The 12654-nt window shown below is 53.4% G+C and overlaps 1 protein-coding gene across 1 annotated transcript in view; it reads left to right on the forward strand.

Moving 5' to 3' along the window:
- EPHB2 (EPH receptor B2) overlaps positions 1-12654 on the forward strand; it is a 120575-nt gene that overhangs the window by 76673 nt on the left and 31248 nt on the right. The window contains exons 3-4 of the mRNA XM_024766711.1: positions 1639-1794; positions 2949-3284. Coding sequence (XP_024622479.1) covers positions 1639-1794; positions 2949-3284 — 492 coding nt within the window. The remainder of the gene's footprint in view (positions 1-1638; positions 1795-2948; positions 3285-12654) is intronic.

Genomic DNA, 12654 nt, shown 5'->3' on the forward strand with positions numbered 1-12654 from the left:
AAGCTTGAGGACTGGGCGTGGAAAAATGATTTCGGGAAATCTGTGTGAGCCATTTACATGAGGAAACTAACACTCAGAGAGGTGGAGTTGCTTGCCAAAAGTCACACAGCACATGAACATGGAATGCAATCCAGGTGAGAGCCCCCGGCCTGTGGACAATTCAGCCACATTTCATCCCAAGGAGGAACTTGTCCATTGGAAAGCTCTTCCCTCTCCACCTCTCACTTACCCCTTGCTTGATCCCCCACCTGAGGCACCACAACAGAGCTGAGATTGTGAACCCCAGTAAGCAGAAGAAGGCCAAGAAAGGGGCAGGGCCTACACCCCAGGCCTCCTGATTCCCAACCCAGGGCCAGGAGGAAGGGAAGGGTGGATTTGCACATAGGCCCACACAGGAGTGGTCACCCTAAGCCCTGAGCTTTAGAGCCTGAATCCAAATCCTGAGCATCCCTCCAGAGCAGGGAAGAAGGCCAAAGCCCATGGGAGAGCCCAGCTTGCTGAATGCCCACCAAGTGTAAATACTGCCCTCCCCAGGCTGTCCCTGGTACTGCAAGCCCTCTTTATCTCAGTAAATTGGTCAAACACCTGCTCTAATAACAGCTCCTATTCCCTGGGCACCTGTACTTTGCAAGACCTCATGCCATGTGCCTTACACACTTGTGCCAAGTGCTCACAATAGACTGCAGAAATGGGTCTTAACATCATAGTTTTCCTAATAAAGAAACCAAGTCTCAGAATGGTTAAGCCACTTGTCTGGGCCACACAGCTAGAAAAAGGCCAAAGCAGCAGACCCAGGTCTGTCTGCTTCCAAAGCCAGCGTTCTTTCCTGCTCTACCACATCACCTCTCTACATGCCCTGTGCTTAGGACTTTTTTTTACTGTAATCATCGCAATCATCTGGAACCCAGGAATCTAGTTACAAGAATCAGAGCCCAGCCAGCCATTAGTAAACAAGACTGGGCCATGAGCACTGCCCTAGACCTCTGCAGAGCCTTCAGACTAAGTCAGAGCCCAGCCAGCCATTAGTAAACAAGACTGGGCCATGAGCACTGCCCTAGACCTCTGCAGAGCCTTCAGACTAAGTCAGAGCCCAGCCAGCCATTAGTAAACAAGACTGGGCCATGAGCACTGCCCTAGACCTCTGCAGAGCCTTCAGACTAAGTCAGAGCCCAGCCAGCCATTAGTAAACAAGACTGGGCCATGAGCACTGCCCTAGACCTCTGCAGAGCCTTCAGACTAAGTCAGAGCCCAGCCAGCCATTAGTAAACAAGACTGGGCCATGAGCACTGCCCTAGACCTCTGCAGAGCCTTCAGACTAAGTCAGGATTGGTCCTAGAAGCTGTAGCACAGCCAACCTGGAGTAGACAAAGGATGATTGCTAGGGGCACCAGCTGAACCCATAGATAGCTTCAGAGACAAGAAACCAGGTAGCCTAAAACCTTCTGGGCGCAGCTAGGACTGCCGTGTTGGGGCCTGGAGACCCCCAAGAGCTTTAGGAGATGGGGTTCCCCATCAGTGACACTGTGTGGCTGCCCTGTGATCCTGTGTGGACACTCCATGATGCTGTACCGTCCTTCCAAGCCTGTGGCCTGAGTCCTCATGTGGTTTCCCCAGTGACTCTCCTTGTCTTCTCTCCAGGTTGCCCATCTGGAACCTTCAAGGCCAACCAAGGGGATGAGGCCTGTACCCACTGTCCCATCAACAGCCGGACCACTTCAGAAGGGGCTACCAACTGCGTCTGCCGCAATGGCTACTACAGAGCAGACCTGGACCCCCTGGACATGCCCTGCACAAGTACGTCCAGGGCCCCAGAAGGGCGACACCTGACCGAGTCCCGAGGCCACCCGCTGAAAAGCTCAGAGCGAGGGTTGGGTGGCTCTCTGGCTATAGTTTCCTAAGTGAGGAGCAGCCAGTTACTTGGTGGGAGGGGAAATGGAAAACTGGCTGGAAAGGACCATCCTGGGGTAGCCATGCTGCCAACATGCAGACACCACAGAGCTGGCATCTGGCTCCTTATCCCCTTCTGCTAAGTCACATGGAGTATGAAGTCAAGGTCTTGATTCACAAAGGGACAGAGAATGGGAAGTTGGCAGAAGAAGAACCAACACAGGTGGTGTCTGTGGTAGAAAAGGCTTCCTAGTGTTCTTTCCTGGCAGCAGCTGCCTGAATCACAAGCCAAGATTCTCCAAGAACAGGGTGACTATGAGGGCAATGTCACAACCCTGTATCAGACAGGAATGGCAGTCAGCTGCAAGTAGCAGAGAGCTGACCCCAGTGGCTTAAACCATAAGGATTTATTCTCTCACATAATAGAAACCCAAAGGTAGGCAGCCCTGGGAGTAGTGTGGTAAATCCATGAACTTCCCTGAGACCCAGCACTTTCTTCTGCTCCTCCATCCATAGCATGTGGTTTCTACCCTTCAGGTCACATCATAGTCCAACATTGCTGCTGAAGCTCCAGCCATCACACACATTCTCAGCAGCAGAAAGAATGAAAGGGACAAAAGGACATGCTGCAGCTGTCTCTTTTCTTAAAAAAAAAAAAAAGTCCTAACCAGCAATTTCTGAATATCAGTGGCCAGCACTTAGTCACAAGAGGCTGGGAAATATAGTCTTTAGCTGGAGGTGGTTGCCACCCTGAATAAAATTGGGTTATAAGGAAAAGGGGGAAATAGATATTGAGTGGATATAATCCCCAACACAAAAAGACTGTCCCTGGCGAGGAACACCAAGGAGGGTGGAGTCCAGGGAGAAAGGTTTAAGCAGATGTGTGTGTACCAGGATGCGAGTTATATTCTAGAAGGCTGTCTGTTGGGTGGAGAGGAGAAAGGATTTGGAGGAAACCTTTTGGGAGGCCTATGCTGGAGCCATGGCAGTGGGCACAGAGGGATCTCTTGGGGAACGTACCCCCAGAGCCCCCACTGACCGACACCTCTCCCGCTCCCCAGCCATCCCCTCCGCACCCCAGGCTGTGATCTCCAGTGTCAACGAGACCTCACTTATGCTAGAGTGGAGCCCACCCCGGGACTCAGGAGGCCGTGAGGATCTTGTCTACAACATCATCTGCAAGAGCTGTGGCTCGGGCCGGGGCGCCTGCACCCGCTGTGGGGACAACGTACAGTACGCACCCCGCCAGCTGGGCCTGACCGAGCCTCGCATTTACATCAGTGACCTGCTGGCCCACACCCAGTACACCTTTGAGATCCAGGCCGTGAATGGCGTCACCGACCAGAGCCCCTTCTCACCGCAGTTCGCCTCTGTGAACATCACCACCAACCAGGCAGGTAAGCACTTCAAATGCAAGCGCCTGGGGCAGCTCCGTGCCATGCTGAGCCAGATGGGTATCCTGCCAGCCCTTGTTAAAGACTCCTTCACATCTGTGGAGTCGTTTCCTCTTTTCCAAGGCTGTCCGTGTGATCCAGCCACCTGGGAGAGTAAGTGTTGCCTCTCCACTGTAGTGGCATATATAATAATCGCAGGCGTTTGTTGAGCATGTGTTATTGAAGGTGAGAGTAAAGCTGCTGTAACAAAAGGGCCCACTGTTCGGTGGCTTAAAGAACACAGAAGTGCATTTCTCTCTCATGTAAGCGTCCAGGGGTGAGCAGTCCAGGTAAGCAGGGTAGCTCTGATCCACTTGGAGATTCAGGGACCCGGGTTCCTTCCGTTTTGTCTCACCAGCCTCCATGCTCCTTGTCTGCTTGGTTGAAGCTGAGTTGCAGTTTTGTCTGTGCTCTAGCCTGCAGGAAGGGGAGAGACGGAAGACCCAGGGCAGCAATATGTTTTAAACAAGGTAGGCAGAAGTGGCGCCCGTCGCTCCTGGGCACGGTCCGCTGGAAAGAACGTGGTCACGTGACCTTGCCGAGCCACAGAGGAGGTTGGGAGATGTAATCTCTCCCAGCCTAGCTCAAACCTCCATCACAGCAGAAGGTGGGGAGACAGACTTCAGTGGACACCTAGCAGTTTCCACACGTGCTATCTCTGAACCTTCAGCCCCCTCCAGTCTAACTCCACCAAAACTCCTCTCCCCAGGCTCATCTGTAATAATCCTTTCTGTGACTCCATGTAGCACCCCATCATCTGCCCCTCTTTCCTTTACAACAAAAAAAGTTGCCAAACAATGCCGTCTCACTACCTCCCCCCATCCCCTCTTCACTCCACTGCACTCAGGCTTCCGGCCCTACCTCTCCACCAAAGCCACTATCCTCAGGGTCACCTGGGACCTCCAGATGGCCAGGTCCAGGAGGCGCTTTCCAGCCTCATCCCCACCCAAGGGCCATGTGAGGTTTTCAAGAACCTTATGGTTCCTGTGGTTCCTTGCAGAAGACTCTGTGGTTGGCATCGTGAGCGTGCCCCCCAGTTACTCACTCAGCAACCTTTGCCAAGCCCCTGCTGTGAAGTGTGGTCTGGACCCCATCTAAGTAGAGCCAAGGGAGGTCAGGCTCCAGGACAGAAAGTGAATGGGCTGCCCAGCTTACCTTTCTGATGCCAGATGGGGCCCACACAGTAAGCACTCAGGGGATCCAGAGATGGAGGTCCAGGAAGGCTTCCTGGAGGGGGCAGGATTTGACCTGCAGTTTGAAAGACTAACAGAATTTTGAAGGGAATGATAGAAATAAATGGAATTTGAGAAGGAGGAAGGGCATGCATAAGGACACGGAGGGGGATGGGGAGCCAGCTCTGCCTGGTTGAGGAGTGCTTTCACACATGACCTCACTGCCACCCCCCCGGCCTCCTGGAGTAGGAGGAACCTGTGTCCTCATTTCACAGATGACGCTCAGAGAAGTTGAGTCACTAAGCTAGGCAGGGTGCAAGGCAGGACTTGACTAGGTCCAACAGACTCCGGTACTCAGCACAGTCTACGGTGCATCCAAGGAACCATGGACTGTGGGTCTGATGAGCGTGTGTGTGTGAGTGTGCATATTTGTGAGAATGTGTGGTGTGTCGTTGGATATGTCCGAGTGACCATGTGTTTGTGATTGCACGTGACTGGCCATGTGGCTTCTCACATATACGTGCATTTGTGAGCATGGGTGTGTCTGAATCTGAGGGGCTTGAGTTTGTATATCTGAAGGTGGCTCAGCCCGTCCGTGTGTTTGTGTGTGGGAAGGAGTGTGGTTTTGTTTGTCAGCGTTCGTGGTGCTGCTGGGCCAAGAGGGTGCGGTCACGAGTGTGTGCTGCAGCACTTGCAGGCCCGTGGGTACATTTAAGCCCCCCTCAGGTTGGGGTTGGGATGGCACTGACTCAAGGAGGGCAATCTGAGAGAACTCTCCAAAGCCAGCGGCTGTTGGCAAACACACCTGGCTGTGAGTCTCTCCAGCTTGACAAAGCTCTGAGGGAGGGAAGCCAGGCTCCCAGTGGGGGTGGAGGTGAGGGAACTCTCTTCACCTGGAAGGAGCTAGAATTCCCCAGAGCCCCTGGAGTTCTTTCCCTAGCTGTGGAGGCCTCCCCTGCATCCATTTGGGAGCCCTGCGTGTCAAACTGCCTACTTAACCAGCTCAGCTTATTAGCAGCAAAGGCTTCTGGGATGGACCCCTCCTGTCTGGATCTGGAAGTTCCCAGAGAATAGAGAGATGGGGCAGAGTGGAAGTGAGGGCTCCCAGAGAGGAGGGTGCAGGGGATTAAAAGGCAGAAGCAGTGAGGAAGAAGCCCCGGGTTAGAAACTCAGGAGACCTGAGTTTGAATCCCAGTTTTGTCATTCATTTGCTATGTGACTTTAGTGTATTGGTCAGTTGCTGCTGCAATGATGCTGCATAACAAAACCACCCCAAACCCAGTATTTTACAATAATATTTATTTTCTCACTCACTAGTCTCTGGGTCAGCTAGGGTTTAGCTAATCGGCACCAGGTCCTCTGAAGCGGGCAGAGCTCCAGAATGTGGGCTGGATTCAGTCTGTTCCATATGTCTACTCATTCCCCTTGGACTAGCAGCCCCCCCGGGCTTATTTCTCTTGTGGTGAATGGTGTGAACACAAGTGGCCGAGCCAAGCCAGGCCACATAAACCCATGCCACTGCCTGTGGCACAGTCATCCACAGTGAACGCACCCTGCAGGGCTCTTTGGCAGAGAGTGTGGGTGCGTGATCCTGTTACAACAGAGGCAGAGCTGAGATCACCCATCCAACCTATCACACTTGAGAAGAATCAGTTCCTCCCTCTGGGCCTCAATTTCCCCACCAAATTGTGCATCAGAACTATATGAGAGCTTTTTCAGAACACAGGTCCCCCGCCCCCACCCCAGACCTGCTGAATCAGAGCCCCAGGATAAGGCCTGGGAATCAGCATTTTAAACAAGTGGCTCAAGTGTTTCTTAGCATCAGACTAATTTGGGAAAGTCAGGTCTAAGTGAGTCCAAGCCCCTGTAAGCCCTCAAAGCCCTGAGGCTTTCTGGGTCATAACCACCCTTTCCCCCTCCTCTTTGTTCCAAGCCCCTTAACAAGCCCCGCTCTCTCATAGATGCCCAGAGCCCAGCTGGGGGCTGTGCAGCCACACACACCCTCACCGCACTATCCCCCTTTGCCAGAGGAGGAAACAGAGGCCCAGAGAAGTGGAGTCATTTAGGCGAAGTCCTGCTACTAAGCGGGCTCAACTAGGATTTAAACCCAGGACCATGAAACTCCAAGTCTACACTGTAGAACAGACAGTTCCTGCCGTTGAGATTTATGCCCTGGTTGGGAAGATAAGACATGTACAGAGTTTACATATTAGATGGCATAAATGAGGACCCAAGGAGGGGTCTGGGAGGTGAGGGAGATCACAGGCGGGAGAAATCATTTCCTCCTGGGGAATGGGAGAAAGGCATGCCATGGAAGACTTCCTGAAGAGGAGGCATTTGAGCTTAGCTCTGAAGAATAGAGAAGCTTCTAATAAGCAGAGATGAACCGTGCGGAGAAGAAGGTATCCTAGGAGAGGGAAGTACAAAAGGCAGACTGGAGGGAGAGTTCTCTTTTCTCTTCCTCCAAGGCACCAAGCTTCTCTGCCACAGGGTTTTTGCAAATGCTGTTCCCACTGCTTGGAATGCTTTACCCCTTTCCCCCTTCCTTTTTTTTTTTTTTTTTTTTCAGTACGCAGGCCTCTCACTGCTGTGGCCTCTCCCGTTGCGGAGCACAGGCTCCGGACGCGCAGGCTCAGCGGCCATGGCTCGCGGGCCCAGCCGCTCCGCGGCATGCGGGATCCTCCCGGACCGGGGCACGAACCCGCGTCCCCTGCATCGGCAGGCAGACTCTCAACCACTGTGCCACCAGGGAAGCCCTCCCCCTTCCTTTTGACCTAGGTCATCTTCATTGACCTTCCTGACCTGGTCACATGCCCTCAGCACCATGGCCCTCAAGTTTCCGTGGCTGAGATTTTAGCTTCACGTCTTTGATCATTTCATTCCTGTCTCCCCACCGTCACCACGCATTGGTTCACAGTGAGTCTCCTTTCCCTCACTGTGGTTCTCCTGGAGCCTAGACAGGGGCACACCACAATGTACGCTTGGTGAGCAGTTGCCGAGGGGTCCAGAGAAGCATGGAGTGAGGTGGGGTGTGGAGAAGTACGATGAGGCTGGAAAACAAGACTGAGGACTTGATTTCCAGACAAATGTATTCAGTGCTCGGTTTTAATCGGACCCTAAAATTCAATATATAAATATCTAGCTCATGGCCTTATAAGGAAAAAGTATTTCTTTTGGGCAAGTGACTGGGCCTTGTTCGCTATCCCTTGGCATTCACCAGGGCCAGAGCTGTCGTCTGACTTCATAAAGCTGTCACGCTGCCTTCGAACTATACTCCGCCACTCCAGAATGCGTTTCCGTCCGTGTTCACGAGTCCTCTCAGGGCCCCCCAGAGACAGGAGGCCAGGCTGGGCTGCGTATCCCCACTTGGAGGATAAGGAAACAGGATTGGGAGAGGTCAAGCACATGCCCGGGCTCACTCAGCTGGGAACGGGCAGACGCAGGGTTCAGTCTTGCTGTGCAGAGTCCACGGTCCCCGACACAAACAAACAAGACAACATAGAGATGGACGGGAGGGGGAGGGCGAGCCTCGGCAGCATCAGAGGATCAGAGGAGAGCCTCTCTGAGGAGGTGGTATGTGAGCTGAGATCCGAATGACAAGGCGGAGGCAGCCATGCAGACCTAGGTGCAGGCAGCATTTCAGCAACGTGGGGCTTGTGCTAGGGGCTGGCCCCAGTACTCCGGGCCTCCCTCCAGGACTGCAGCGGACACACTCTCACCCCAAGCAAGCCCTGAAGAGCTGCACCTCTGCCTGGTCCCAGGGGTGGAGGGAAGGGTCTGGGCTTTGGAATCAGGCAAAGAAACCTGGCTTTGAATCAAGCCTAGCTGCTCACCGGCACTTAGCCCCAGACAAGTCACTTAGCCTGCGTCCGATCGCATCCTCCTTATGGGCATTACCACCCCCTCTTTGCGGGATGCTGTGAGGCTTTGAGCTCATGTTCTCAAGGTACCTCACAGGCTGCCTGGGATGGCAGGCACTCAAAAAGCGGAGATCGTTCTGTATTCACTCGAATCATACAATAGCACACATTTGGCAAGTGGTTTACTATTTTTGCCAGATACCAAGTCCTGAATGATGAATCTCCCCAACCTCAGTGGGTTCTGTTATTCTCCTGTCTTACAGGTAAGGAAAGCAAGGTGTTAAGTGTTAAGAGTTAAATGACTTGCCCACCAGGTAAGTCACTGGCAGAGCCTGAATAATTACATCACTGCATACTCAGGGCCCAGTGTTGGCTAGATCCAAGCCTTCTGCACAGGTAGGGCAAGCTGTGTACCTAGACCTGCCACACCACAGCCTGGCTGAGCAAATGCAGCCTTTGGGACCGCCCATACTGACTGACCAGTTAGGAAGATCCCCCGTCATCCTGTCCTAGGGGGTCGTGTGGGAAAAAAAGTCATCAGTGCTGAACTTGACAAACTCCGCCCTCATTCAGCACGCCCCTTTCCAAGCTATGTGATCAGGCTGTCTAGGGAACCTTACGTCTCTGAGCCTTAGAGGCCTCACCTTCAAAATGGGCATGTTTCCATCATCCCAGCTTTGCAAGATGGTTGCCAAGTTAGTAATAATGTGGACGAACCACCGGGCACAATAGATGGCTGCTAGACTTAAAAATGAAATCAGAAGGTATGTTAGTTTCCTATTGCTACGACAACAAAATGCCACAAACTTAGCAACTTACAATGACACGCAGTTCTCATCTTACAGTTCCGTGGGTCGCAAGTCTAGTCTGGATCTCATCAGGCTAAAATCAAGTGTCAGCAGGGCTGTGTTCCCTGCTGGTGGCTCTGAGGGATGACCTGTTTCCTCGCTCACTGGGGTGTTTGCAGAATTCAACTCCATGTGTTTTTAGGATGGAGGTCTCCGATTCCTTGCCAGCTGTCAGCTGGGAGGTCCCCTAGCTCCCAGGGGCATCTCTCCGGTCCTTGCACGAGGCCCCCCTGCATCTCAGAAGCAACAACAGGGCGTCGAGTCCCCCTCATGCTCCCGCTCTCTCGTCTGACTCTCATCTGGGAAAGATTCTCCTCTTTTAAGATCTCAAGTGATTAGAGTGGGTCTACCTGGATAATCCGGGATAATCTCCCATCTCAAGGGCCATAACCTTAATCACATCTGCAAAGTCTCTTTTGCCATGTAAGATAACGTATTCACAGATTCCAGGATTAGGTCGTGACATCTTTGGGGGCCGTTATTCTGCCTATCACATGCACACGTAAGTCAGAGTACATCAGCATTCATCCAGTGCAAACACCTCCTTTTATAGAGAGCAAAACTGAGGCCCAGAGAGGTGCCTAAGTGGCTGCCCAAGATCCTACAGCAGGCCCTTGGCGGAGCTGGTCTCTAACACCCTCTCCAGGTGTCAGTCTCTGTCCGTGACACCACTCCACGTGGCTTTCTCATGGAAAAATTTTCGACTTTCCAAAGCCCTTTCTGCCAGCCATGTTCTCCTCTGATCCTTTTGCCCTCCTGTGGAGCGGGCACACAGTGGCTGGTCTCTAGAACTGGCATGATCATGTACTCACCTACTTCTCTCCGTGGGGGTGGAGAGGATCAGAGAGAGATAGGACAAGAGGGCCCCCAGTGAGGCCCATGCCTGGGGAAAGGAAGAGAGAGGGGGAGGGCGCGTCCCTCCCTGGGCTGAGGGCTCTAAATGCGTCGTCCTCTTTCATCCTCCCAAGCGTTCTGCAGGGAAGGCACTGCCCGCCTAGACTATCATCTAAGATTGGTTCAGCTTGCCTGTAACAGGAAGAAAAATAACAGATAGCCGCTGCCACAGTAATGCTGTTTAGCAATCAACCGCAAAAGCAATGGCGTAAAAGCAAGAAGCACTTATCTAGCTCGTGAGTCTCCTGGTTGGATGGGTCTTGGCGGGGAGCATTCACGTGTTTGCGCTCCAGCTACTCTGGGTTGCTCAGCAGCTCTTCTCTTTGGATTTTGTCAGGGATCTATTGCGTGTTTGGGGTTGAGTGCGGTGGGCTGGTCAGGAATGGCCCTGGTGGGGACAACTGGGGCAACAGCTCCGCTCCATGTATCTCATCCTCCAGCAGGTCGGCCTGGGCGTGTTCTCGTGGCCATGGCGGGGCACCTAGACGGCTGGCAGATACACGCGAGGGCTTTTTCAAGCCTCTGCTTATATCGTATTTGCTTATATTCTATTGGCCGGAGCACGTCACACGGCCAAGCCCAGAGCCAGGGTCAGAGGCTGATTACACAAATTACAGGGCAAAGGATATAGAGACAGAGAGGCAAGTAATACAACCAGTCTACCATAGCCCCTTAGACCAAATGGAGATTTCTTTTTCTTACGTGTAAAGGATGTCAGAAGACAGGAATTAGGGCAACTCCATGGACTCAGTAGGGATCCATGCCCTGAGGGGGAACGAGGCACACAGAGGGAAGGCTACTTCCCCAGGTCTCAGCTGGTGAAGAGATTGGAAGCTCCCCCAGGGCTCGCTGGGGGCAGCAGGGCCCCTGACCACCTGCTCCCGCCTCCGAGCAGGCCCTGCCTGGCCAGCCTCCCCTAACCTCTGGACCACAAGCCTCTTTTTTGCTTGCTCCCTGGGGCTCCATCTCCTGGCAGGGGTCACGGGACGCCACTGATCCCATCCCCCTGCCAGTGTGCCCCGGCTGGTAATTGAAAATACCAGAATTCCCTAAAGACCAACTTACAGGGAAACCTGACACCTCAGTGTGGGCGGTGGGCAGCAGGAGGGATGGGAGAACATCCAGCTGTTCCCTTTTCTCCGCTGTTAATCCCCCTGGATTCCAGGAGAAAGGCCAGCCCTGCTTGGCCCTCACTGGCCCGCCTTGATCATCTTCCCAGCAAATGCCTCCTCCTTGCCACACCCAGGGTTACGGGGTTTATGGGATCAGAGCCTGGGTTAGCTGCCTGTAACCCAAGCCTGCCAGCTAAGCCCGCCGAGCCCAGACCCCCATGGCTGTGGGGGACCTGCCTCCACCAACAGCTGAGCGCCCAGAGCCAGGGCAGCCGGGAGGGTGGTGGGTGAGGGGAGTCAGCCAGAGCCGGACCGAGTTAGCTTTGCAGCAGCCCTCTGAGGCCCACTGGTTTCAAGACCTCTGTGGTCAGCCTGCATCGGCCGCAGACAATGGAGGAGAGAGGAGATGCTGGACTTTGGTGGGCCTGGGTTCAAATCCCAGCTCCACTGCTTGATAACTTTGGGCAAGTTACCTCATACTTCAGTGCCTCCGTTTCCTCACCTATAAAATGAGTATAACAGTAATACCAGCCTCTCAGGGTTGCTGTGAATGTTAAATGAGTTAATTGACGTAAAGCATTTGGAAAAGTGCCTGGTGTAGAGCGAACAAGGAATTGTTAGGTGTTAGCTGTGGGGCCTTCTCTTTTTTATTTTTTAAGGCATCATGGGACATCCAGAGGTTGTCCAGATGACAAGCTTGCATTTTAGTTAAGGAACAGGTTGCCACCCCTACCGCAGTCCTTCTGTGGCTCCCCAGTGCCTTTGCGACAAAGCAACTCCTCGGCCTGGAGGTCTGGCCCCCACCTGCCTTGGCAGCCCCATCCCTGTGCCTCTCCTGAAACTACTTGTACCACTGCGTCAAGACTCTGAGTCCGTGGGCCCCGGAGGAATACTCTAGCCTGGGCAGATGAGAGGGGCAGTCTCGGGCAGAAGCTGGGCTGGGAGAAGCAGCATGGTGGGTGGAAAATATACTAGACCAGGACTCAGCTGATCTAGGCTCTAGTCCCAGGCCCACCTCTACCTGCTACGTGACCTTGGACAAGTTACTTCCCTTCTCTGGCCCTGAATCCACTACTCCTCAAAATAGGGGCCGCAGGCCAGCAGCATCAGTATCACCTGGGAGATTGTTAGAACTACAAATTCTCAGACCCCATCCCAGACCAGCTGAGCCAGAATCTCTGGGGGCGGGAGGAGGGGCCCAATAATACGAGTTTTAACAGGTCTCCCAGTTATCTCCTTACTTCCGCTCAAGTCGGAAAAGTCCAGTAATCTATAGGGACACATGCTACCACTTTCACCTCCATTATTGGGAGGTGAAATTGCAGGCAGAGATGTGGAAGGAGCAGCTTCACCCCTGCTTGGGACTGGATCACCTTGGCCGAGTTCCAAAACGGAGGCTTGGGTCCAGGAGCTCCACACCAAGTCCAAGTCTCATGGTTTCTCCACTG

This window comes from Neophocaena asiaeorientalis, unplaced genomic scaffold (genome assembly GCF_003031525.2).
Source record: "Neophocaena asiaeorientalis asiaeorientalis breed wild unplaced genomic scaffold, Neophocaena_asiaeorientalis_V1.1 scaffold79, whole genome shotgun sequence".
In the NCBI taxonomy this organism is placed as follows: Eukaryota; Metazoa; Chordata; class Mammalia; order Artiodactyla; family Phocoenidae; genus Neophocaena; species Neophocaena asiaeorientalis.